The sequence below is a fragment of the Bubalus bubalis genome, chromosome 3 (genome assembly GCF_019923935.1).
Source record: "Bubalus bubalis isolate 160015118507 breed Murrah chromosome 3, NDDB_SH_1, whole genome shotgun sequence".
In the NCBI taxonomy this organism is placed as follows: Eukaryota; Metazoa; Chordata; class Mammalia; order Artiodactyla; family Bovidae; genus Bubalus; species Bubalus bubalis.
In genome coordinates this window covers 171,586,140-171,612,806 of record NC_059159.1, presented here as the reverse complement: position 1 = coordinate 171,612,806, position 26,667 = coordinate 171,586,140, and the positions used below count along the sequence as shown (strand labels likewise).

Here is a 26,667-nt window from a genome sequence, read left to right as displayed (position 1 = left end):
GGGGCCGTGCAGCACGTGGAGGCTGCCGTGACTCCGCAGGCAGAGGCTGTCGGAGTGGGTCGGGGGGTGGGGGCCCGGGGTGATGGAATCAGAGAGCTGAGCTTTCGGTTGACTTGGGAGGGCACATATAGGGTGGGCAGGTCAGGAGCCGCGGACCTGAGAAATAGCCATGGGGCTAGGGCCATGTAGCCCCGAAAACCTTAGTAGGGGTGGTTCTCATGGCCTGGAGTGGGAGGCAGGTTGTCTTGGGTTGAAGAAAGGATGGGAAATGAGGACACAGATAAGGAGCTTTCCCAGATGCTCCTTCTGGGAAGGAGCTCCTTCTGGGGAATGTTGCCCAGAAGGTTGCGTTGGGAAAAGGTTGCCATACGGAGAGCGTCTGGAACATGCAGAGATGGCAGGCTGGGGCCAGAGGGTGTTGAGGGGGAAGAGCTTGGCCTTTGTCAGTCAGAGGGGGGCCCTCTGGAGGCTGGGGGCTTCAGAAGGGGACCTGCTGAGACACAAGCTCTGTGGGCCGGGGGTAAGCAGAGAGGCTGTGGCCCAATGGCCGCTTTGAGTCCTGTTGTCTGAGGTCGACTCGAAGCGGGTTGACTGCGGCCTGGGGAGGGTGGTCATTGTTCTCCCGGTGTGTTTACAGGATGCGAAGAAGTCGCGCCTGCCTGTCCTGATAAAACCGTCGCAATCGCTGGGAGGCGTGTGCCGGCTCCCTGCCTCCCAGGAGGCGGTGGCCCACCTGCAGGCCCAGGTCCTGAAGCTGCAGGGGGAGCTGAAGGAGTTGAAAATCCGCAACAAGCAGCTTCACCAAAAGTTAATTCTGGCGGAAACAATGACAGAGGGGCGGCCTGCGCCAGAGGAAGTGCTCCCGAAAGGTAAGCACCAAGGAAAGCGTGTCCTCCGTGGGAAGATGGACGGCCTGACCGCGCGGCCCGACATGGCAGCCGTGGTGTTTGGAATTAGGTTGGAGGATAAATTTCCTGAATTGCTGTGACTAATCTTAACTTGACAAATACACAATCAAGGGGACACAGTCAGCAAAGCGCATCCTTTGTTTTCATTCTGTTCTGGAGGGGCAGAGGGGGACGGGTCGTGCGCTCAGGCCTTGCAAAGTCACGCTCCCTTCACTTGCGATGGTCTCCAGGCGCGGCGTGACTTGAATCTGGGTTGTTTCCCCCCCACCCCACCCCCGGCACCATCCGTGGAGGCCTCAGTCGTCTTGGCAGCATTCTCTGGAAGGCTGGGCCTAATGGTTTGGGTTCTTCAGGGCTGATTGCAAACCCTGCTGACCTTATGGCTTCTAGAATTGACCTGCCTCCCTACTCCCTTGGAACCTGCTGTCTCTGCTCTCCTGGGAGGTCCCCAGATAGCCCTTGGGGTCCAGAGTCTCTGGCTGAGACCTCAGTGCGGTCCCCAGCCCAAGACATGGACACGGTGGTGCTTGGACATGTGGCCTCTTTGAGAGTAAGGAAAGCTGAGGGCCCTCACGGAGCAGGCAGGGGAGCATGCGTGTAGCAGCGTCCGTCATCTTCAGCGTGCTCCTGAGTCCACGGGAGCACTTTGGTGGCTCCTGGTGTTGGCCTTCAGCTGTGAGCGGATGCCACCAGCACACAATGGCAAGAACAGGGATCGTGTGTGTGGTTATTCAGAGAGGGTGCGTCAGATCCTCCTGCGTGCCGGGCACCGGCGAGACAGGGAGCATAAGACACCAAGTCTGCGTCCAGCTTGTGTGTCACAAGGGGAGGAAGAAAGTACACTGTGAGCAGCACTTGCTCCTTGGAAGGAAAGCTGTGACCAACCTAGACAGCATATTCAGAAGCAGAGACGTTACTTTGCCAACAAAGGTCCGTCTAGTCAAGGCTATGGCTTTTCCCGTGGTCATGTATGGATGTGAGAGTTGGACCATAAAGGCTGAGCGCTGAAGAATTGATGCTTTCGAACTATGGTGTTGGAGAAGACTCTTGAGAGTCCGTTGGACTGTGAGGAGATCCAACCAGTCCATCCTAAAGGAAATCAACCCTGAATATTCATTGGAAAGACTGATGCTGAAGCTGAAACTCCAATCCTTTGGCCACCTGATGTGAAGAGCTGACTCATTGGAAAAGCCCCTGATGCTGGGAAAGATTGAAAGCAGGAGGAGAAGGGGACGACAGAGGATGAGATGGCTGGATCACTGACTCGATGGACATGAGTTTGAATGAACTCTGGGAGATGGTGAAGGACAGGGAGGCCAGAAGTGCTGCAGTCCATGGGGTCACAGAGAGTCGGACACGACTGACTGACTGACTGAATAGCAGCAACCTCTGCGGGAAGGCGGGGTCGGCGGTGGGGTGATCTTATAGCGTGAGCCACAAAACCAGAGTTCTTAAAGAAGAGAGACGGTCTGGAAGCTTCAGAGATGAGCAAAGGCACTCAGCATTTCTAGGCCCATCGTACAAGGGAGGAAGGGAAGATGCACCCACTCCTGGGGAGGCTGCTGGAGAAGCAGTGTTTGCCGAGGAACGGCTGCAGGCCAACGTGGACGGCTGCATCCGAGCAGTTCGGGGCTGGGAAGGGGCTGGGGGCCTCTGCCTGCCTGTGGCAGTAAATATAGTCAAACGAGTGCCTGTTACCTCCAGAGCTGCGCTGCCCACTTTACACACGTGGTCTCCCTGAAGCCTCCTCCCAGTCCTGCGAGCAGGTACATTAGTTATTCCCACTTGATGGCTGAGGCAGCAGTTTCAGAGATAAAGGGACTTGGCTACGGTCACACTGTGGGCTGACATCCCAGCTTGAACCAGCTGCCTGGTTTCAGAGCCTTTACTTTACTTCTGGTGTTTCCCAGAGCCTAGTGTACGATTCTGCGTGTGCAGATTTTATGATGATCTGTAGCCAAGAGTATCTTCCATTTGATTTTAGTTTCTCTTGGGTTTGAGGCTTCCCAGGTAGCTCAGTGGTAAAGAATCCACCTCCCAATGCAGGAGACTGGATTTGACCCCTGGGTTGGGAAGATCCCCTGGAGAAGGCAATGGCAACCCACTCTAGTATTTTTGCCTGGAGAGTCCCATGGACAGAGGAGCCTGGCGGGCTATAGTCCATGGGGTCGCAAAAAATGTGACTTAGTGACAAAACAGCAGTGTCTTGGCTTTAGCACAGTTGAAGTTTTAAGATTGGCCTCTGTTGAAGTAGGCCTTCGGTAGGATGGCTCTTCCTTTCCTCCTTCCTTTCCCAGAGTCCTTCATCCATCCATCTGTCCATCCATCCACCCACCCATCCACCCAGGCATCTATTCACAGTCAATGAACGTTCTCCGGGCACCTGCGATGCTCCTGGCCTCCTGCACACAGTGGAGGAGAGAAGGGAAGGAGACGCAGTCCCTGCCTTCTGAGGGGAACCTGTCCGGTGGAGCAGGGACAGATAATTAAGTACATCAGGGCGGCAGGAGTGGGGCTGCCCTGGGGAGAAAGGAGACACGCTGAGTCGCACTGGGGCCCTGGCACCTTGCCCGGGGCTTGCCATTGCACTGAACAATGTTGTGATTTCTTGCTGAGGCCCAGGGGTGCCTTGGCCAGGTGCTACTTCAGCAGCTGCCTGGCGGGCCCCGGGGGCCTCTCTTCTTGGGAAGGGTGGGCATAAGTCTGTAGAATTCATTTTCTCACTCACGGTTTTTCGAGAGCCCGGGCTTAAACCATTTCAGACAAGCTGCAGTATATTTATGCTTTTTATGTCCTGTTATGGCAGCTCGATAGATTAATTTTATCTTATAAATTGCATTTTGCCTCCCCAGTGTTTTTATTCTCCCTGTTATATCTTTGTGTTCTTCTTAGTTGCTTGGCTAAGTTTCAAGTCAAGGGTTTTACTTACTTTGCTCTCTCTCTGCGGATGCCTGTAGCCCAGAACCTCGTGGGAACAGCCTACCAGGACGGGCCGGGAAAGCAGGGAGGCCTGGAAGCCACGCCCCGCGTCTGGAGAGACAGGGAAGGGGACGAGGAGCAGCAGGCCGCCCACAAGCCCAGCCAGCATTCACCCCCTGTGCCTGCCGACCAGCTGCTGTGTGCCGGGCACCATTTGGGGGTTTCATGTAAGAACCAGGACTGAGCCCCGCAGCGGGCATCTTAGGATGTCTTTGCCGTCCCTGTTAACACAGGGGGAGGGAGGTTGGGGTTTTGAAAGAGAACTGGTCCAGGGCCACCCGGCTAGTAGGTAGGTGGACGAGTCACGGCCCGCTGGGACGAGTCACGGCCTGCTGGGTGTCTGTCCGAGCGGACAGTCCGTTTGTCTGACACTTTTCTACCAGGCAGTGGGCTGGGTTCTGGCGGTTTGGCCTCAGAGGACACAGCCCTGCCCAGGCTCTGGGGAGACCCTGGGCTGTGGGCCCTGTTCCCAGTGGCGTACGCTTCCCGAGGCCTCCAGTCGGGGTGTCGACGACATGCTCACAGGCTGCCAGGGGCCCTGGGCTTCGAGGCGAAAGCCACTCTCCCGGGTAATTGAGCCCCCTTAGCTGCACTGTAGGGATGTCCAGAACTTCCGTGTTTCCTATAATGTAAATCAGTGGCCCTGGGGACCTCTCCTGTGCAGCAAGGAGATTCTGTTACGCACAGAAACATCCTTTTCTACATTCTTTTCCATCGTGGTTTATCACAGAACTGGACACAGTTCCCTGTGCTGTAGGCAGGACCTTGTGTTTATCTATTCTGAATGTAACAGTTTGCATCCGCCAGCCCCGAACTCCCCGTCCAGCCCTCGCCCTGCCGCTCCTCCCTGTTCTCTATGCCTGAGTCTGTTCCTGTTTCACAGATAGGTTCATTTGTGCTGTATTTTAGGTTCCACTTACAAGTGATGTCACAGGGTGTGTGTCTGTCTCTTTGTGACTCACTTCAACTAGTGTGAGAATCTCTAGCTGTGTCCATGTTGCCACAAGTTGCGGCATTTCGTTCTTTTTACGGCTGAGTAGTATTCCATTGTATATACGCACCACATCTTCTTTATCTATCTGCCGATAGACATTTAGGATTTTTCCATGCTTTGGCTATTGTGAATAGTGCTATGCAGTGATTTTTAAATGGAAAAAAAAAAAAATTCTGCTTTGGAACCTTACGAAGGGCTACAGAGCAGAGACTGCAGAGCCGCGTGGCCGTGCTGACGCTGAGCTGTGAGACTCGCTATGTACTGGCCCAGGTGCCCAGAAGTCGGTCCTTGCCTCTGTGAGGTCACAAATTGCTGTAGATGAGGGACATTTCTGAAGTCAAAATTTTGAGTGTCAGGTGTCTAAAGGAGCTGAAGGAGCAGAGTTTAAACTGGCTGTGCAAGTGGGAGTGTGAGCAGGGTGCCTGCTAGCTGTACTGAGCGTGTGTGTACGTGTGCGTGTAAACAGCAGAGGCGGCCAGTCTGGATCACAGAAGGACATTTGTACGGGCCTTCCATTTGTCTTTGCCTCACGATTACTTACCGAAAGTCATCAGAACTGATCTTTATTCCCATGAGTGAACATCACTTCCTGCCATGAAATTCCATTATCAGGAGGTTGTTAGAGCAAAGCTATTTTCCTTGCCTTGGAGTGTGACTCATAGGAAAAAAGCCTTGTTGAGCTTTCTCCTTCTGTATCTTTCATTCATGTTCAGCCAGCAGGACTCCCTGAGCCCCTTCTCTGCCCCAGGCCCTGGGCCAGACCCTGGAGAAGCACAGGTGAATGACATGGTCTCCGCCCTGAAGGCCCTTGGAGCTAGTGATTGTAACACATTTTGTTCAGTAAAAATGCTCTGTTAGGAATGCTTTCCTGAGGTCACGTAGCAGTGGCTTTCTAAAATTCAGAAGTTTATTTTATGGTATTTGCATCGTGAGCAAGGACAAGAATGGGCTTAAAGCCACGAGGAGCAGCTGCAGAACCCAGAAATTGGAATAGACAGCCTGACAAGGGTGTGTGTACGCCTTTCCTTCTGCGTGGTCTCCTCGGTCATCTCAACCAACATACCCCGCTGCCTTGCCCACGTTTCCCCAAGTCCACAAGGCTTTGCTCACGTGTCTCCTGGAATAGGCGTCCTCTCCCATCTTTGAACACCTCAGGAAAGCAAAGCATATTCATACTGGCTGGTCTCCTTCACTACTGTGTGCCAGACATTGTTAGCCTTTTTGCAGATACTGTCCCATTGGATACTAAAGACAAAAGCAGAATACAAGGTGCTCTCTCCCTTTTGCAGATGAAGCTTCTGAGGCTCAGAGAGGCTAAGGCACTTGCCTAAGGTCACACAGCCATTAAGCAGTTAGAGCCTTAGTGTGAAACCAGATCTGTTGACTTTCAGAGATGGATTTTTCTCCTGTGTTCTGCTGCCTCTTATGTATTCAGACAGCTGCTTGTGCTGAGCTGAGCTTTCCCTCGGACAGCGGGCAGTGTGGCGTGTGGTTAAGGACAGATGCTCTAGACTCAGGCCTGAGCTTGAAGCCTTACAACAACAAATAAGATGCTGCTTTGGGAAGACCGGTGCTCTGGGAAGTGAGGTCTTACCCGAGTCTGTGCAGCCAGCAAGTAGCACAGCTGGGGGTGAGCCCTCTCCGCTTTGTCTTCAAAGCTGTGTGTTCTTCCTGCAGCACCACCCTGCCTTCCACAGGAGTTTGGCAGCAAACATGGGGATTGAAACTAGCTGTAAGGAGATGTTTCCTGGCAGGGTTATGAGTCAGCCAAATAACTCCTCGCTGTAGGGACATCATGGCGTCTCCCAGAAGCTGGCAGACTTGGAGATGAGGTGACCTCTCACCTGCCGTAGATTTCAGAATTGCTCGTCTTTGGTGTCACTTCACTCTCTCCAACGTTTGTCCGCCCTTCATTCACATCTGGTCTGGGCTGGGTGCTGTACGAGGCGCTGAGCATGTGAAGATGAAAGGCCAGTTCCTGCTGGGAAGGAACATGCAGTCCAGTGAGGGAGAGGAATCCAGTAAGTAACTGCTGTGTAAATAAATGAATGAGCCAGATGTCTGTCCTGTGCCGGCACCCACAAGTGATCATGTCTGTTGTGGGTGTTACATATCAGGTGCCGTGGAAGTGCAGTGGGGAGTGACTGTTGTGCATAGTTTGAACATGGGTTCACAGAGGAAGGGCAATCAGATTTGGGTGTTGAAGGATGAGTAGGAGCTTGTTGAGAGGGAGTAAAGTAGGCGGCCAAGGAGGAACAGCACATGCAGAAGCAGGGAGGCATGAGCAGCCTGCTGTATGCAGGGAATGATGGTTACTTTAGTAGGGAGTCTGCGTAGGTGGTGGCTGAACGTGTCCCTGCAAAGGTTGCCTGGAACTCGATCATGGAGGGTCTCAGATACTGTGAGAAGTTTAGACTTAATTCTCAAGATGATAGGGGGTGGGTGAGTTGTAGGTGGGGGTGGGTGGTTATCAGGGTGGAATCACTTTTCAGCACAGTCGCTCTGAGGAGGAGGCTGGATTGAGAAGGAAGAGGGAAGGACTCGAGCCAGAGGGGCTTGGCAGGAGGCTCCCACAGTGTTTGCTCGGCGGGGGCTGTGAGCCAGGGCAGAGGGCTAGATTTCAGCAGTGGAGAGACTGATGGAAACGTGGTTTGATTTCCAGACTCTGAAGTTTACCAGCCAGATGACCCAGGCGTCTTGCCACCAGGCGACAAAGATCCCTCTGAAGACTTCCCAGGCCCACCTTCAGCAGCTACACACTTGAGTTCCAACAGTCAGTTTTCCACTAAAGTCAGTGTGGTTGGGACCAACCCACTGGAGAACACCGATACCTCAAATGATAAAGAAAACTTAGAACGGAAAATCTGTGACCTGGAAACGGAGCTCGAGGGCTACCGGAGCTTCATCCTGCAGCTGCAGAAGCACTCCGGGTTCAGCGAGGCCATCATTACGGTCTTGTGTGGGACAGAAGGGGCCCAGGGCGGCCTGAGCAAGTCCAAGGGCAGAGCCGACGAGGAAGAAATGGCCTTCTCGAGTTTGCGCCAGGTCCGTTACGTGAAACACATGGAGATCCTGCACCCTCTGGCACCAAAGATGATGGACGGTGGGGCGCTGGGGAGCCTCGGCCAGCAGTTGGTGGGCCAGGAGTACGAGCTGCAGAAGGAGCAGAATTTGAACATGGAGCTTTTTGGTGGAATCCGTAACCTGCGGAATAAGATCAGAGACCTCTCACCCTCCAGGTACGTCCCACCTCTGCCTTCTCCCACGGGTGAGCCTGCAGTTCCCCCACGTGGCCGCTAGGTGGGCGCCCCTGACCTGGGAAGGGGTGCTGCCCTGCAGGGGCGTTGAGCATGTGCCAGGGAAGCCGTCATGGCCCGGCTGAGGCAGTTCCTCCTTGGAAAAGACGCTGATGCTGGGAAGGATTGAAGGCAAAGGGAGAAGGGGGTGGCAGAGAACGAGGTGGTTAGATTGCATCACCAACTCAATGGACCTGAATTGAAGCAAACTCTAGGAGATACTGGAGGACAGGGGAGCCTGGTGTGCTGCAGTCCACGGGGTCTCAAAGAGTCGGACACGACCTAGCGACTGCACAGCAACAGTTACAATAAGGCTGCTGTGCCTTTGGGGGAGTGACGTGTGAGGCCACAGACCCTGGCAGTGGACACACTCGGCCTGTGCCTTCTGAAATTGGCCGAGCAGGTCTTGTCCGCCTCAGGTCGGGGAGGCAGGCTGAAGGTTTTAGACCAGCCACTTGGTGAGTCATAGCGCGGTTGCTGAATGGCAGCGTCTACCCCTGACCCTGTTAACGGCTCTTACTGTCCTGCAGGGAGGGGGTGGACGACACTGAAACCGCTGTCCTAGGCAGGGTGGGGAGAAAATAAATATTGTCTGTATCTCTACCCTTTAAGGTCATCTCAGAGAAATAAGCCTGTGTTGAAAGAGAAGAATTCTTGGGTCGTGAAGATAATGTTTGTTTTTGTTTTTTTTTTTTTTGAAGATAATATTTTATGGGCATAGAGATACACAGTTTTGCTTCATGAGATCTGACAAACATGGGATCATTTGTAAAGCTGACCTTCATTCGTCACTAATTTGAGACAGACACATTGTTCAGAATTGTCAGGAGCCAGAGTGCATTTTTCAAGGCTTCCCATACAGTGTGATTGAAGGCTGCTGCTGCTGCTAAGTCGCTTCAGTCGTGTCCGACTCTGTGCGACCCCATAGACGTCAGCCCACCAGGCTCCCCCGTCCCTGGGATTCTCCAGGCAAGAACACTGGAGTGGGTTGCCATTCCCTTCTCCAATGCATGAAAGTGAAAAGTGAAAGTGAAGTCGCTCAGTCGTGTCCGACCCTTCGCGACCCCATGGACTGCAGCCTACCAGGCTCCTCCATCCATTGGATTTTCTAGGCAAGAGTACTGGAGTGGGGTGCCATCACCTTCTCCGTTGATTGAAGGGCAGCGGTGTCAGACCCCAGGTTAGGCCCTGTTCTAACTGAATCCTCACAGTCATCTGAAAAGGAGGTGTTCTTAAACCCTGTGTTTGTAGACGAGGAAATGGAGCCTCAGAGAGGCTGCTGTGCCTGAGAAGGCGGCCCGGGAGGGCTCGCGGAGTGGGCTGGTCCGATCTACTGAATGCCGCCCTGATGCCCAGGTTTTTTCTCATTCGTTAAACTGGCCCCGTTTGCAGTGTTGTGGTCACGTGACCTCTCTGCTCACTTGGGCTCGAAGGTGGTCACTGGTCATCATTTCAAGAGATGTAGTGAAGCGAAGGATCAGGGTCTCTGCCAAGCCACTCTGGGGCCAGCTTCCCGCACCCCGTCAGTAAGAAAGACAGAGCCACGCTTCCCTCAACTTGTGCTTTTCTCAGGGTTGATGGATCCTCATGGGCTCGCACGGGCAGACAAATAGGGTGCCCGGAGGCTGTGATGCCTGGTTTAGTTAGGCTTTGAAGTCAGAACCCTATTTGAGTCACAAACCTTCACCATTTAACCGACTTTGCCATCTCTAAGAGGCAGTTTTCTCTCCCGTAAAGGGAGATATTCATGCATTGTTAGGAGACCGCGAGGGATAGATGAGTTATAGAAACGCCTGCTTCCGTGGCTGACAGGTCACAGTTCCTCTGTGCATGGCAGTCAGGGTTAGGGTCGTCCTGTGGCCCATCCCTCGAGAGCACAGTCCTGGGCTTGTTTTCCCGCCGTCAGTTTCCTTTTTGCTCTTCTGAGGATGTGTGCCGGCTCCCCTGCCCATTGGCGCGCTCCTTTCTACAAATTTCGAGTAGTGTTTTTAAAGAGTGAGTGGAAACTAATTGTCCTCCCGAGTCCTTGCCAATCTGTACTTTAATTGGGGGCTTCATAAAGGTTAAAAGTGTTGCAGAAGCACCTCTGTTCCAGCGTTTGTTGGCTGTTTTGAAATTGAAAGAGTCAGGACCTTACGTAGTCGCAGTTGTTCCAAAAGTATAGATACTTGTACAGCTGCAGGCTTTTCAAAATCCAGCTTTGTCAGTTTTCCAATTAGTGTTAAGGTCACAGAAATTCGGTTCTAACATGGGTGCCAGCGTTTCCTTTTCTCTCCTGTATCAGGTACGATTCATTAGTTCAGGCCCAAGCCAGGGAACTCTCCCTCCAACGACAGCAGATCAAGGACAGCCACAGCATCTGCGTCGTCTATCGTCAGCACGTGAACACCATGATCAAGGCGTTTGAGGAGCTGCTGCAGGCCAGCGACGTGGACCTCTGCGTGGCCGAGGGCTTCCGGGAGCAGCTGCACCAGTGCGCGGCGCTGCTGGGGCAGCTGGAGCAGCTGTTTCTCAAGGGTGAGTGAGGTGCCGGCCTGTGAGTCCTCAGATGGATCAGGCACTGGTCCAGGACTTCCCGGAGGGGCCCAGGGGGAACCAGCTCCTTGGCCTCCCTTTCCGCCCCTGCCCTGACGAGGTGACGGCAGAGCCCCACTGGCCGCTTCCTTCCGGTGCCTGCTGTCCCGTGGTTGGCATTCTGCCCTGTTCCGTACCCGGGGTCCAGTGGAGGGGCCTCAGGGGCCAGGCTGGGAAGGCATGGCCACGTGGTTGCCAGTTCCTCCGAGTTTTCAAGAGAGGATAGAAACCCAGGTTTGGCAGGTAAAGACTCACGGATGTTAAATGCTGGCAGCAGCAAACAAACGGAACAAACGAGAAAACCCAAACTCTTGTTGTGGCTAAAACAGGTTAAGCATCAGAGATGGTCTGAGGAAGGATGCAAGAAAGCCTTTGCCAAACATTTGCTAAGTGCTAGGTACTTTAATGGATGTTCTTACATTACCATTCAAAAATAATAATTTGCATTTTTATGAGACTACAGCAGACATCTTCCATATAGTTCAGTTCAGTCACTCAGTTGTGTCCGCCTCTCTGCGACCCCATGGACTGCAGCACTCCAGGCCTCCCTGTCCATCACCAACTGCCGGAGTCCACCCAGACCCATGTCTGTTGAGTCAGTGATGCCATCCACCCATCTCATCCTCTGTCATCCCCTTCTCCTCCCACCCTCTATCTTTCCCAGCATCAGGGTCTTTTCCAGTGAGTCAGCTCTTTGCATCAGATGGCCAAAGTATTGGAGTTTCAGCTTCAGCATCAGTCCTTCCAATGAACACCCAGGACTGATCTCCTTTAGGATGGACTGGTTGGATCTCCTTGCAGTCCAAGGAACCCTCAAGAGTCTTCTCCAAGACCACAGTTCAAAAGCATCAATTCTTCGGCGCTTAGCTTTCTTTATAGTCCAACTCTCACATCCATACATGACCAATGGAAAAACCATAGCCTTGACTAGACGGACCTTTGTTGGCAAAGTAGCATCTCTGCTTTTTAATATGCTGTCTAGGTTGATGATAGCTTTTTTTCCAAGGAGTAAGTGTCTTTTTATTTCAAGGCTGCAGTCGCCATCTGCAGTGATTTTGGAGCCCAGAAAAATAAAGTCTGACACTGTTCCCACTGTTTCCCTATCTATCTCCCATGAAGTTCTGCCGTGTGTAGTCTGTCATTCTCTCTCTCAGCAGATGCATACACGTAAACGTACACGGGCACCTTACGATAGTCCCGAGAGGAGAGTGGGTGTGGTTGGCCCCTCCTCCTTGGGGGACTCTCCTCCCTGACTCCAAGGAAACACCATTCAGAGTCAGTTCTCCCGCCCACCCCCTGGTGCCCCTCTGAATCCCTGCCTTCAGTGGTATTCCAGATCAGCCGGTCCTGCCTCCTCACTGCCGCCATGGCTCCCGCTGACCGCCTGCTGCTCTTTGGGGTGGGTGCGGTCCCCTCTTCCCTGGCCTCTGTGCATCCACCTTGGGCCCGAAGGAGTCCGTTTCTACTGTGGTCACAGTGGTCTTCACCAAGTCTAAGTCAGGTCATGACTGCTCTCTGCCCCAAATCAGAGGCTTTCCTTTGTGAGTCATAAGGGTCAAGTTAAATCACGGAGGCCAGGCCTTGGACAGAGCTCGTGGTGCCTCACCTGGAGTCCTGAGCGCTCGAGTCCTGTCCTTGTCAGGAGCCGGGGGCTTCACTCTCAGGACAAGTGGTTTTACGTGAGGAACTCGGCCTTAACCGGGAAGAACCTCGGTTTGACGCAGTCCTTGTGCCTTCGTGCAGACACACAGATGATTCACAAGGGTCCACGTGTTGAGTGTGATGCTGAGATAGAACGTGGGGTGGTTTGCCTTCTGGGCCCAGGAAATGGTGTTTTCTCCATTTTTAAAAAGGGCCCAACACCTTAGGCACGTCACAGGCCCGTTGTCTAGCGCCAGCTCTCGGGACCCCAGAGGGCCGGAGCGCAGGAACACTTGACTTTTCCCAGCTTACACGAAATCCCCTGTCCTCTGGCCAAGATTTTGCAAATAAGCTAGCTTCCGTTTTGCTGTAGAAGGGATCAGTGGGTCCTCAAGATGGAGCTGTGTCTGCCTGGCCCGAGGCACTTTCTGTCTGTCTCTCTCCTTCCTCCCATCCCTCTGCCTGGGAGCGGGAGGCCGAGAGAGACTGCCTCTGGCACCAGACGCCCACCCACCCTCAACTTTCGCCTCCCCCTGATTTATTTTTTAGTTATTTACCTTGACAAGCCCAAGGAGATCTCACTTCTTGTTTCCTGTGGGTTCTGGAAGCAGAAACATTTCGGGCTTAACAGACAGCACAAACACAGACCTTAATTCTCCTCTACAAAAGGCAGAAAGGTCTCAGGAACGTCTCTGCAGCTCTTTTTCTTAGAGAATAATATGTAGCCAAGATGGGTGTTTCTGGGCTGCCATCTGAAGAGTCTGGCTCCTGAATTATGAAACGAGCCCACCATAAAGTAATTTTATGTTTGAAGTAGTTGCATAGCATGAGTTCTTAAAAAATTTAAATCTAGTCTTTTTTTTTTATTATTAATACAAAGCAGTACCCGTTTATTTTGGAATAACAGATAAGCGAATATTCCTGTAATTGCATCATTTATACAGCAAAACATGAACACCCTGGAGTGTATACTTTCCAGACCTTTTTATCCATGTGTGTATTTTGGGTGGAAGTAGGACAGTTTGCAGCCTCCCTTTGTTCAATTATAGACGATAAATGTTAGGCTACGTTGTAAGTTTTAGGGGCTGTGGAGCATTCTTTCGTGTGAAGGTGCTGTAATTAATCATCCCCACTCGGTGCACATTTAGGTTGTCAAAGCTTAGGGCTGTGATGAAGGACCAGTGGATTGGAATCTTTGTGCGTATGCTTGCTCTTTCTTTTCTGATATTTAACTGGTAGCACCCAAGAAGGAGGGTGGTAGTGTGCTTTCTTAGAGCTCTGCGAGGATGCAAGGTCACCGAAGCGGCTGGCGTCCGCCCGGCCAGTAGAGGGAGCCCGGCAGGTGACGGCAGTGACTTGTGGGGGCGTATTTTGCTTCTTCAGAGCATGAGCTCCTGGAACTTAGGGGGCGGGGGCGTGGGGGGCGGTCTCTGTCCTGGCCTCCCGACCTAGGAAAGGGCCAGACGTGCAGTGCCCAGTCAGGATCTGATGCTGCTGCTGGGAGTCCTGACCCTGGGTACCCGTGGGTGAAAGGCCCCCCGCCTCTGTCTGGCGCGCGTCCTTGAGCTTGAGGGGGCACCTGTGGACTCTGAAGGGGAGGCTTCCAGGAGGAAAGGACATGGGAGCTCAGCCTGCCACGTCGGGAGGATTCATGGCTGGTGGGGAAGGTTATTTCCCGAATGTTGGGGGGAGGGGGGCGTCGTGCAAGCTCTGGTTAGCTTCGTGAGCCAGGCTATCCGATAAAGTGGAGTATCCACAGAATGCTCCTGAGTAGCCCTGAAATCTGCCCTCTGCCTGGCCCCTGAGCCTCTCCTTACCTTCATAAAACAGCTCTCTCCTGCCTTGGAGATCTAGACTAGTCGTCACCTCCTCTGAACTCTGATGGTCCAGGCTGGGTGGTGCTTGGCCCCCCACACACACAGCATCCCACGTGCCTCGTCACGGTGCTATTGTGGAATCATCTTTTGGCTCCACGGTCCCCACTCAGCTGTGAACCTGTTGGGATCTGTGTCCTCAGCGTCGGGCACAGGCAACCTGGGAGGAGAACCGTAAATATTTACTATGAATTACCCGTGAGACAGAAAGGAAGATGCGTTTGGGTCACGTAGGAGATGCTAGACTCTGATGTTTGAGCTTAAACTTGTACGATCGATGGGTGTGGAGCTAGGGAGGACTGTTCTCCCAAGCGGCTTCTTATGTGGTGACCAGTGACCGCATACAGGGGGTCAGTGCAAGGAGGAGACTGCAGGTGGGGCCGCCCGTTACAAGCCGGTCCTGCATCGTGCTCCTCACCCTTGTTGAGATGTGTTAGCGGATAACTAGATGTCTCTCTATGTGGAAAGATGGGACCCTTCCACCGCCACATACGCTATAGCTTTTCATGTGTAGTTGTGAGATTTGCCTGAGAGATGGGAGCAGTTTTCCATGACATGCTTCCTAAGCTTCTAGAAGAGCCAGACAGATGGTAGTGAAGGCAGATTGCACCAAGAATTCAGTGCATCATACCGGCCATCTCCTTGTGAGTCCCACCAAAACAGTCTGTCATTTGGTGTTAAAGAACTCTGCGGTGGAAGGGAAGTGAGTGGAATACAACTGTTGAGTTGTTACAAGCTCCCCGAAGGGTCTCTGATCTGCAGAAGGGAACCTAGGGTTGCTGGCGGCATCCAGGTCACGGCTCCTTCTGTGGTTGTGGGCTTTGTTAGGGATCAAGGAGAGTTTTCTGCTGGTTTTGAGATGAGTTTACTGTCGGGCAACCCAGAATGCTTACAGCCTGCCCTGGAGCAGGCCCATGCTGCCCTGCGAAGTCCCTGTTCTTCTGAAGAAGGTGGTAGCTGTGAAGCACATGTCATGATGCTGTTCGGCTGGCTGGCACCTGTAGAGTGGGCAGGCGGCTGTGAGAGCGTCTCCATCTCCCTGGCTTACCTGAGTGTGCGGTGAAGTAAATGCAGTATGAACCAGAAGGGTGGAAACAGTCTACCCCCAGGATTTCTCCTCGTCACCTTGAAACAGAGCCTGACCCTGGCTCACGGGGTTGTCTTGGGGCCCGAGGGAGACATGGGTGCCAAGGAACTGCCTGCAGGGCCCATTCTGGGAGCCTGAGCGTCCTGCCCCACGTGGTGCTGGCACTCAGAGGCCAGCCTGGTGGGCGCAGAGGGAGCTGCGGGTCGAGGAGCAAGTGTGTGTCTCTCCTGTGATCTCCTCCTCCGCGCCGTGGTGTTCGAGAACGTTTCCTTTTAGGAGTAGTCTTGGAAATGGTACATGTGGGTACTGTTTAATTATAGTCTCATTTTTCCAGTACAGCTACCGAAGGTTTGTTTTTTCTCTTTAGCCACCCATTCGTTTCTTCAAAGAGTTCCTCCCAGGCTTCAATTTCCAGAGTTCGGAAATATTTTAAAAATACAGTTGTTCGTTTCTGAAATGTGGGCTCACGTGCTCCTTTGCGATGGCGTGTGGTGGCACACGGGGCAGCAGAGCGCCGTCCCCAGCTGTGTCCCCAGCCTGGTTTTGTTTCCTTTGTCATTTCTTCCGGTCACCCCCCTGCTGCAGACAGCGGCTTTTTCAGCTGCACGCACAGCCTCCTTTTCCTGGGAATCCCGCTTCTCCAAGCCTTTCTGGAGGAGATAATTTCAGTGCAGATAGAGCTGTATGCACAAAGATGTTTCTTTTATAAAATGAAAAATAGGAGAGGACCTCGATGTCAGCTAGGGAACTGGCAGAAACTGGTCCACGTCCACCTCCAAGGGAATATTCTGTTCTCGTTGAACATGACAAGTTTCTAAAGCAAACTTGGTAAGAGAAGTGCTCATGATAAAGGCCAAAGTGAGGGTCTCCCCTGGTGGCTCAGTGGTAAGGAATCCACTTGCCAGTGTAGGAGACATGGTTTCCATCCCTGACCCGGGAGGATCGCACATGCTACGGAGCAACTAAGCCTGGGCACTGCAACCACTGAGCCCGTGCTCTGGAGCCCGGGAGCAGCTCCTGAAGTCCCAGTCCCCCAGAGCCTGTGCACCGCGACCACTGAGCCCGTGCTCCGGAGCCCGGGAGCAGCTCCTGAAGTCCCAGTCCCCCGGAGCCTGTGCTCCACACCGAGGAGCCGGCGCAGTGAGAAGCCCACGTGCTGCAGCTGGGGAGTAGCCCCCTGCTCACCACGGCTGGAGAAAAGCTCACGCAGCACCCAAGACCCAGCGCAGCACAAAATAGATAAGGTTAAAAAAAAAAAATCACCATTAGTGTGCTAAAAAAAATAAAGGCCAAAGTGAGAGATTAAGTCACAATAACTAGCATCTGTGTTAGAATGTGTGGAGGAAAGAACAGAAGGGAAGCCAGGAGCAAGTCTGCGGTGAGAAGACTCTGGAATTTCGGACCCGGAGGGGAGTGACCTGCTTTCTGTGGGTTCTGTTCGCCGTCTCCTGCAACAGGCCTGTCTTCTGCTGGAATCCGAATTGTGGGGAAGGAAGAAGAGCCTGTATCCAGCCGTGCCTTTGTGATTGCTTTTTAGATTCAGGCCTGTCGCCTTCCTATGGAACCAGCACTGGAGCTGGAGTCTGCAGTCTGAGCGGTATTCTTGGTAATCCAACTTTAAATACCCAGGACTGTTACAGAGGAATGTTTAAACAAATGGGATAGTGCCTCTGCAAATGGATGAGCAAGGGATTATTAGGGAGCACTTCTTCTTTTCTTTTAATGTTTTCCTTCTTGATGTTGTTTCTGCTTCCAGGAAATTCAGCTGAAGTGGAAATGAAAACCCAGAGAGAAGCGAGAGAGTGGTGAGTGTGCAGCACTGGGTAAGAGGCCGCGGCGGGTCAGCTTCGTGTGCCAGCGTTTGGCATTCTGGGCTGCCTCCTGACCTGTTAGTTCCCTGCATCTGGGGAATAAAGCGGAAACACGTAGGAAACGGACACTGGCCACACAAAACCAGGAGTCGAGGCGGGTGTCCCGCAGCCTCCCTGCAGCCCTGTGAGGTGCTCCTGGCGTTGCTCTCAGGCGATCTGACTCGGGTGACGCGGCCCTTCTGTTGGCCCGAGTCCCCAGAGCGTGAGTTCCAGGCTTGCGCCTGGCCTGTGTGTCCTTCCATCATGGACCCCGCGCTGCAGTCTTAAGTCTGACTGCTGGTGGTTCTCCAGAGCGTGTGAGTGCACAGGCAGCGGGCCCTGCCTTCCTCCTATGATTTAAAAACCCTTCTTCAGAGTTGGCTCGCCGGAAGCGGCCCGTGCTCTCCCCGACCCCCTCGCCTCTGCCCTCACCCCAGGGCCACTGGCCCTTCTCGTAGCGCTGGCCATGTGGTTTCCAGGACTCCCTGAACGGCAAGGAGGCAGCACTAACTGGGTGTTAGCGTGTGCCCGCTGCTGCCCTTGGCATCCGTGTCATTGTTTCTGACCCTACAAGGTGAGCATTCTTGTTCCCAGTTTAGGATGAGGAGCCTGAGGGGTCAGAGTTGCCTACGTGTCAAGGAGAGGCAGCACTGGGGTTTGAACTTGAATCTGTTGTTACTCCCACACCTGGATGCTTCTTGTTATTCCCTCTTGCCTTTTGAGGGCAAAGACTGTCTTAAATATCTGTACACCTGCTCCAGCCCCAGGTTTCTGGCATGTGATTGGAATTTTTAAAAATGTTTGTGGTATAAGTGGATCGTTTACACCCTTAGCTTGCCTCTGTAGCCAACTGGAAACATCAAGCTCGTGGCTTCCTCTGTTAACTTGTTCAAGGTTCTCACTGTTGTTAACGCTATTGATGTTTCGCTCCTCTTGGGAGCTGTGACCCTTTGGATCCCTGGGGCCAAAATAAAGAAATAGAGACCGGTCTGGGATGCAGCATTTTAGATTTTCTTGGCATCGTGAAGGCCACCAGCATCATTAGAGGGAGCAGGCAGGGAAGCGGCACAGCTCACTGGAGCACATTTCAATCAGGGCTCCTGTAAGGTTAGAAGAAACACTCCTCTCCCACTGCAGTATTCTCAAGGATCCCTGCCAGTGCGACCTTCCACTTCCGCCCTGATGATGATGGTTCTCGTCCCATCGGCATGCGTGGAGGGGGCAGTAAGGACCTCCCCGCTAGAGCTGTCTTAGCTGAGATCTGAAGGGTGAGGCTTGGGGTGGGGCTTTTGGGAGCGTGTCCACCCTTGAGGGGTAGGAGATGTGGCCCCTTGGAGCCACGTGGCTGGTGGGCAGAGCACGGAGCTGGGGAGGCAGTAGGGGTGGGGGGCCGGTGGTTCTTGGCCTGGTCCTCACATCCTGAATTAAGAGCCCAGATCCTGTTCTACAGGAAGAGGGGCGTCTCCGAAGGAGGGCAGGCTGGGACTAGACAGGAGCAGACTTGCCGATCTGAAAACCAGCTGTGGTTGACTGGAGAATGGGCTGCGAGAAGGCAGGGAACCAGCCGTGGTTGACTGGAGAATGGGCTGCGAGACGGCAGGGAGGCTCGGTGGCCCCCCTCAGCCACCCGTCTCATCTCTGACAGGCTTTCTTCTGTCCCTTCTGTTCTCCCATCTTCGGCTGCAGGCTTAGCACTCGCATGGGTCACTCCTAAGCTAATTAAACGGGTGCCCTCGGCCCCTTCCTCCCTTTGCAGGGCGGCAGCGAGCCTGAGCATCCATCACGCTGTCTGAGTGAAGTCGCATCTGGTGTTTACCTGTTAATGAATGTGTTGCCGCTTTGGAGTCCTTTGCTCCTGTCTGAGCCTGTGAATAATGAGACACAAAGTAATAGGAAAAAGTGGGAGAAAAAAGAGTTTAAATTAAGGTGCTTATCTATAATGCAGATTCACGTGGGTTTCTCACAAAGTTCAGGGTGTTTTTTCTCCTGCCGGAGGTGGCCTTTGGGAAACACAGGTTAATGACCAGGTGATTGCCTGAATGGTGATATTGGAACCAGTTTGGGGACCATGAGGGTTTTGAGATTTGTAGACCCACAAGTCCACCTGTGGGTTTGGGTTGTCCCCACCCCCCCATTCTCCTGGGGGCTTGGAACCAGTCAGACGAGGGTTCAGATGGTTGCCCTGCCACGTACAAGCGGGCGAGGTTCTGATGTCCCACCGACTCCCAGCTCTGCCTGCGGATGGTCCTCCCAGCGAGGACAGAGAGTGTGAGACGCCTGGTGCAGAGCGGCCTCTCTCAGGGCACGCCCTGCCAGCCAGACAGTGGGCCCCCCTATTTCACTGACTCCAAGTCGAGCCCACTGAGCCCTTTTTTGGTTTGTTTTTAGAATGTCTTTGCTAAAAAATGTTCTAGGGGTACAAAAAGACCAACGTCGCAAATACAGGTAAATGATAAAGGGCCAGTGTCCTTATCCTGGTGTGGGGTCTTAGTGAGGAACACGATTTCTCTTTCAATCCCAATGGTCAAGGGCTGAAGAAGATGGCTTCACACACCAGCACGTTCTCCCCGAGTCTCCCGCGCCCTCGGCCTGTTGCGTGGCGTCCGACTGTGGACTGTCCGAGAAGTCCTGCTCCTCACAAGACCAGAAGCAAGACAGCGAGGCGGAGAAGGCATCGGGCCTGGCAAACAACTTTTCGCAAGGTAAGCCGTGCTTTCCCAAGCGTCGTAAACCTAGCTGAGAATGGTAATTCACCCTCCTGCCTTCGTAGTGGAGGAGAATGTAGCGACCTCTGACTGGTTACTGGATGAGAGGACCTCCCGGGAGGGCCCAAGCCCGTCGTTCAGACATCCGTTTATTGATGGAGAAACCTGCGGTTGTTGAAGGTGCTGGAGATTAGGGAAAAGTCGCCTTTGTTTTTGATGATGACTTGCCGTTTCCTTGCTTATCTGGCAGTGGCGGTCTGGAAAGTGCTGGGGTCACGGATCAGTCTGGTCAATTTCCTGTTATTTCTCTCAAGCTCTTCCTGAGGCGATGTCGCTTTAAGACCCTTGGTTTGAATTGTACGGGTGCCCAAAAGTATCTCACCCCCTGTTTGGAGATTTTTGAATTTGATAAATCGGCTGTGTTTCTCTTTAGTGTGACCTTTGACCTTTGGGTCAGCCCTTTGCCCTGCCTCTGACCGTGGAGCTGTGGGCTCAGCTGGCGGAATCATCCTCATGAGGTCGCCCACCCTGAGCTCCCCTTACATCAGTCCTGATACCTCCTGCTGGGCCTCAGGTAGGGCTCACTATTCATCATAAGTTCCAGGGATTGTTCAGACCCGAACAGAGAGCTCTTCCCCAGTGAAAGGCCAGTAGTGTGTATCACAGGCTTTGCAGAGCGCATGTTCTCTGTTGCAGTGACTCAGTTGTTCTCTTGCAGCAGAAAGCAGCTGTAAAAATGCGTAAATGAATGAGTGTGGGGATGTTCCAGTATAACCGTATTTACCTTTAAGACAGGTGGGGGCGCTTTGAGGCAGGTGCTGGCGTTTCCTGACCCTTGCTCTAGACTCCGGACCTCAGCTGACGTCCTCTGGTCCCTCACGTTTCCCGCGGCTTCTTTGCAGGGTGCCCAGAATGGACCCAGAGAACAAGTCAGACACTTCCCTGCTAAAAGCTCTTTGTTGACACCTGATCATGTAGAACAAGAGTTTCAAAATTTTAAAACCTTTTTCTGGCAACAGAAACCCCCCCTCCCTTTTTTTTTTTTTTTTTTTTAGATGAAACTGATTATATAAGAAATATATGAAATACATAAAAGCTAAAACTTTCCAGAGGAGTAGAGCCTTTATCCCCAGTGGATGCCTCTGAGACTCCCAGGAGGATACTCAGGGCGCGGAGGAGCACAGTTTGAAAACAGACCTAGAGCGTGATGTAGGCAGGCTTGGTACAACGCAGGTGTCAGCTGGGCTCCTCCAGTAACCAGTTACCTGGATGTGTTTTCTTTGGATTTCTGGCCGTGACCCTCTGCAGTTTGTGAGTTTCTGCTCTTGGTTTTTCTGTGATTTCTGGCCGCACTATCTGCCTTTCGACTTAGGTCGGATCGTAAATTGTTTCCCTGTTCGTATCGCTCTCCTCCTGCCCGAGATCCCTCCGAAGACGGAATCTTTGTGGGAGGAGCTGACGGAGGTGTGGGGCCTAGAGAGGGCGGGGTTTACAGGGCAGCAAGTCTGATCCTTGCCACTGGAATATCCCTGTTCTTTAAAATCCGCCCGCTAAGGTGGCACCAGGCACTTCCTCTTCCTCTCCCAGCCTGCCCCTCTTGTTTTCACTTTCCACCCCCTCCGTCACTCCAGCCTTGGTTTATTTCCAGTGTAGAGCCATTCAGTTATCTCTTTCACCCCTTATTCCTCCTGAGGACACATGACCTTGGGCCTCTCAAGTGGGTTTTCAGGCACTTTGCTGAATGCGGACAGTGCTCTCTGGAGCCGTCCTAAGTAACCCACGGTTAGCTTCTTGGGGTCTGTTTCTCTTCTGTCTCTGCATCCGTTTTTCCTTTTGTCGTGTTCGTAGTCGAGCAGAGGGATAATTTAGCCCTTGTGCTTTTTTCGCTGGGCATTGTATCATAAGGTTTCCAACACGTTACATAGCATCGTTTTCGGTGGCTTTGCAGTCATCCGCTGAACGGCTGAACTGCCGTTTTCCTTTTGTTCCCCTGTTGCTGAACATTTAAGTCATTTTCTAAAATTTCACAATTGTGAAAAGTGCTGCGGGGAATGTCTTTGAACATGAAGCTTTCCCCTTATTTCGGGACACTTTCTTGACCTAGATTCTATAAATTGGAACTACTTGGCAGAAGATATGTATACTGTTGTTTTTGGTGCTTGCTTCTTGCAGGATGGGTTTTAAAGAATCAGCATTTGTCAGAAGGGTATTATTGTAAGAGGGACAGATAATTTTCTCCAGTGTTGTTAAGACAAGTATAGTGTTTCCTTCTGCCCAGTTAAGGCTGCATAATTAACAAGTGGTGTCCAATTCGACTCGGAATGTGTCCTTAAGCTGAAGGGATGATTGCAGCTTCCAGCCAGACTCAGAAGATGTGTTCTACCGATCGTTGCTGAGCGTTTTTGCCCCAGAAGCTGGCAGTGTGTGGCATGGATAAACCAGCAAGGAAGATAAGTTCCTGACTCACTCAGACCTGACCGGCTGCTGAGAGCTTTGGGGGGCAGCGAGGCAGGAGCGGAGGTGTGGTGCCGTGACACCCGGTGTGCTGCAGGCCGAGTCCTCAGTCGGCCGAATGACTTGCCACACTGCTGGCATTAATAGGAGATAGCTGAGGATCTGGGGATTAAGTCATCCCATAAACATTCAAATTCATGGCAAAATTACTGTTTAATTAGGAAAAGATCTGTAACATTGTGCTACTTGTAAATGAAAGTCATTTTGGAGGAATTAAAACTGGGTCGTAACATTAGTATAATGTTTTTAAAGCAAACGTTATCAAGACATACTGAGTATATCCTAATTGATGAATTAAAGGCATTAGTTTTGCCTTTGTATACTTAATGTGATTATGTTGTAAACACTAATTCTAGAGACCTACCTTTGGACTGGAACTTTGCTTCCTTCATTCTTTCTTAAAGTGAGACGTGGCAGAGGCTGAGAATATAATGCATTCTCATTTTAGAAAATTCAGAAAATTTAAATTTTTATATATTGTTAAATATTATATTAAGATATAAAAGTTTTGAGAAGCCTAAGATCTACCACCTAAAGGCAACCTCTGTTAATATTTAGATGTATTTCCTTCTTTTGCGCATATATATATATATATATATCTATCCTGTCTGCAAGTTTTTAAACAGAGTTGTGATTATGCCAAATAACGCATTTTGTATTTATATTTTCCCATCATATTTTATGGTCTTCAAAATATAATTTTAATGGCTGTGTAGTACTGTATCATATTGGATATAATGCTGTTAATTTAATAATTTGAGTTATTTTCAATTCTGACTATTATCAAAAGTGCTAAGATGAACATTTCCATACATTCTGGTAAATGATTGTCAGCATCTCTGGTGATCTCTTTAAATAGATTGCTGAAAATAGAATTATTTGGTAAAAGATATTGTAAAGAACCTCTCTAATGATTATTAATAAGATGGTCCCCAGAGTCATATACATTTATACCCACACTAACAGGATATACTTCTTGAGAGAGCTCTTCTTAACCATTCTCACTAGTGTTGGGGTTACTGTTTTGCCTTATTTTTAAGTCTTAAATTAATACGTGATAAATGGTTAACATAGTCCTTTCAAAGAATCAGTCTCAAAAATATCTGAATTTGTTATGAAAGTGGCTTAATCAACTCTTCAGCAATTCAGGCAAACTTGAAAGCAATCTTTTAGTTTCACCGAAAGGAAGATTTTAAATTAATATTTGATATTTAGAAGAATAAAAGGCTGTATTAGTGTTAGCATTAAAATTGTATGAAGTGTAATTTTTCCATGTGATGTAAAGTATCTTCTTCATGGAGCGCTGCAGAAAGTCATCACAGACAGGCTGTGGGCTGTGGGCTGTGGGCAACAGCTCAGCATGCGCATGCCCGGGGAGGACTCTCTTAACACAGCCAGTATTTCTTAGAATTTCAGGATCACTGCATAGTCCATAAATTATTCAGTTTGTTGGGGGCTTCAGACTTTAAATTAAAAATACCCTCCTTCCTGTAGACTTACTGATGGAACATATACAAGAAATTCGAAGTTTGAGAAGACGTTTAGAGGAATCTATTAAAACAAATGAGAAGCTACGGAAACAGCTGGAACGACAAGGGACTGAATGTGACCAAGGTAAGGTGAACGTTCCCACAGGGCCGTGAGGGGTTCCTTTGTGACACTTCTGCCTGGATAAGCACGCAGTGTATCGGGAAGAGCCTTGAACTTGTGGTCAGAGAATTTCAGTTCAGATCCTGACTTCACTGCTTACTTAACCTTACTGACTCTCAGTTAGCAGTAATTTATCTGTTAAGTGGGGGTAACAGTTTATTACCAGTTTATTAAACTGGTAATAAAATTCCCAGTTTATTCTGGTGGTGATGAGAATTACGGGCGCTAACACCAGTGGAGTGCCCTGCAGCCCCCGGCACACAGTGCGTACCTGATATGTGTTTATTTCTCGGTCGCTGGGACATCTGCTATCTTCCAGTGTCCTGAACCGCGAGTGGCTCCTCATTGGATTCCAGAAGCTATAGTGAGACAGATTTTGTTGTTGTTTAGTCATTCGTGTCTCTCTTGTGACCCCCATCACCTGTAGCCCACCAGGCTATTCTGTCCATGGGATTTCCCAGGCAAGAATATTGGAGTGAGTTGCCATTTCCTGCTCCAGGAGATCTTCCTGACCCAGAGATCGAACCTGCGTCTCCTGCATTGACAGGCAGATTCTTTACCACTGAGCCATTGGGGAAACACACCCTCCCCGCCCCCCTAGTGAGATAAGATAGATATGTTAAAATAACACAGCAGAATTTTGTCTTTTGTCAATAACAGATTCTAAAAGTATGAGCACTTTAGCAATCTGATAACTCCCACATGCCAATCATGAGGGCGTACCTCCATAACCACAATTAGCCCTGTGTGGAATATTCTTCCATGATAAACTTTAAAAATGCATATTTCTCCCATAGGTGAGACATTCACGTGGTTCAAACATTAACATCCCCATCCTTTACCATCAATCCTATGCTGCCTTCTCTCCTCCCATCTTTGTTAGTTTTCTCTCCACCCTTAGAGTGTTAGCACAAGTACAGATGTGTGTTCTTATTCTCCTCATCACCTACCTAAAAAGCAGAATACTTTATATCACTGTTGTGTTCCTCTTATCACTGAATACTCTGTTTTGGGATCTTTCCTTTTTTGCTCCAAAGGGAGTGTTCTCACCCTGGGAAGAATGTGTCTTGAGAGCAGCTTTGGGCACAGCCTTGTCTGCGAGCTGGCCTGGCCTGGCCTGGGACCCACCTCTTCTATTAGCATCATGACTTTGGGCATTTCTCCCCTCCTCCCCCATCTTCATTATCTTATAAAATGGGGTCTTCGTGAGATTAAATGAGATGCTATAAATAGGGCCTTGCTCAGCACCTCACTCAATAGATGGTGGTTTTCTTCATTACCATCAGTTTTATTTTACTGTTTTATTCTGTATAACATGATTAGTGTAACATTACAAAGCTCTGCAGTGGGGAGGACCCCTCATGTCATTGCCATTGATAGTGATGAGATAAGCGGGTTTGGAAAGATGGAGTCCGTGGCAGCACCCGCATCTTTGGTCCCCAAGTCCGCTCTCTAGTCTAGCATAACCATCAGCATGGAAGGACATCTTTGCAAAGTGCTGTGTGTGGGGTGGTGCGCAAGGCAGAGAGACTGCTTCCATCTCTCTCTCTCCCCCCGCTGCCCCTCTCTCCAGACCGCCCTTCTCGCCGCAATCCTGCATCCTCCCCTCCTCCCCATCTCACTTCCAGGGAAATTGATTAATCTGAGTTATTAGTCGCATCACACACAGGAAAGAGACACACGCCTGGGCCCAGCGCAGTCACTCGTGGTGATGCCTGAGTTAGATTCGGTCTGTTTTACATTTTCCCAGGCAAATCCAATTGTAGAATTATTTGGGGGGCTCAAATGGCCACCAGCTACAATGGAGCGGGCCATTGCTCTGGAGAGTAATTCGCTCTGATGGGAAGGTTTACAGAAAGACATTCATGAAGTATTTATGCTGGCGGAAAGACATGCTGTTCTCACCGTGTTGCCACAGCCCCTGAAAAGACAAAGAAATAATAGTGCTTCGGCCTCCCCTGCTGTGAAATGGTCGTCCTGGGAGCAGGTTTGAGAAAGGCACAGCTCCTTGTAATGATGAGGTGGAAAATCGCTACACCTGTCACCTTAGGTGTCAGGTCTTCCGGCTTGTCGCCAGTTACACAAGCTTCCACTGATGATGCTCAGAAGCAAGACGGGGCTCAGCATCAGAAGTGGCCCCGCTAGCTCAGGCTTCGTCAGAAACTGTTCCTTGGCCCCAATACCTCTTTGAAAAGTGACCACCTTAGCCGTGGTCATGGAAGACTTCTGGAGAAGCTCACCTGCTCATCCAGGTCGTTCTTTGGTCCTCTTTTGGCTCCAGCCTGTCATCGGTCGTGTGTTAACATGGTAATAGCGAGTAATATTAGCATCGATCATTTTTATTGAGTTCATAGAGGGGTAGGGAAGTTATGTGACTTGCCTGAGATCGTGCAGCTATTAAGAAGCCAGAGCCAAGGTTCAAACCCAAGTGTCTCTAAGAGGACACCAGAGTTTATAGGGGAGCGTGGAGGAAGATGGTGGGGAGAGAGGGATGTCAGTGAGAAAAGATGATGCTGTAACTAGGGAATCATTCCCATGATAAAGAGGCAGTGCTTCTGCAGCAGAGAGAGCGAGCTCTGGCTGCTGGCAGACGCA

At 51.1% G+C, this 26,667-nt stretch overlaps 1 protein-coding gene across 12 annotated transcripts in view; it reads left to right on the top strand.

Annotated features, from left to right (window-relative positions):
- CDK5RAP2 (CDK5 regulatory subunit associated protein 2) overlaps positions 1–26,667 on the top strand; it is a 182,026-nt gene that overhangs the window by 128,844 nt on the left and 26,515 nt on the right. For 11 of the 12 annotated variants that reach the window (XM_044940528.2, XM_044940531.2, XM_044940527.2 and 8 more), the window contains 7 exons: positions 638–869; positions 3,866–4,054; positions 7,544–8,120; positions 10,462–10,694; positions 17,110–17,158; positions 19,733–19,905; positions 23,917–24,036. In XM_044940528.2, the coding sequence (XP_044796463.2) occupies positions 638–869; positions 3,866–4,054; positions 7,544–8,120; positions 10,462–10,694; positions 17,110–17,158; positions 19,733–19,905; positions 23,917–24,036 (1,573 nt within the window). The remainder of the gene's footprint in view (positions 1–637; positions 870–3,865; positions 4,055–7,543; positions 8,121–10,461; positions 10,695–17,109; positions 17,159–19,732; positions 19,906–23,916; positions 24,037–26,667) is intronic. The other variant, XM_044940530.2, reaches the window with a different exon arrangement.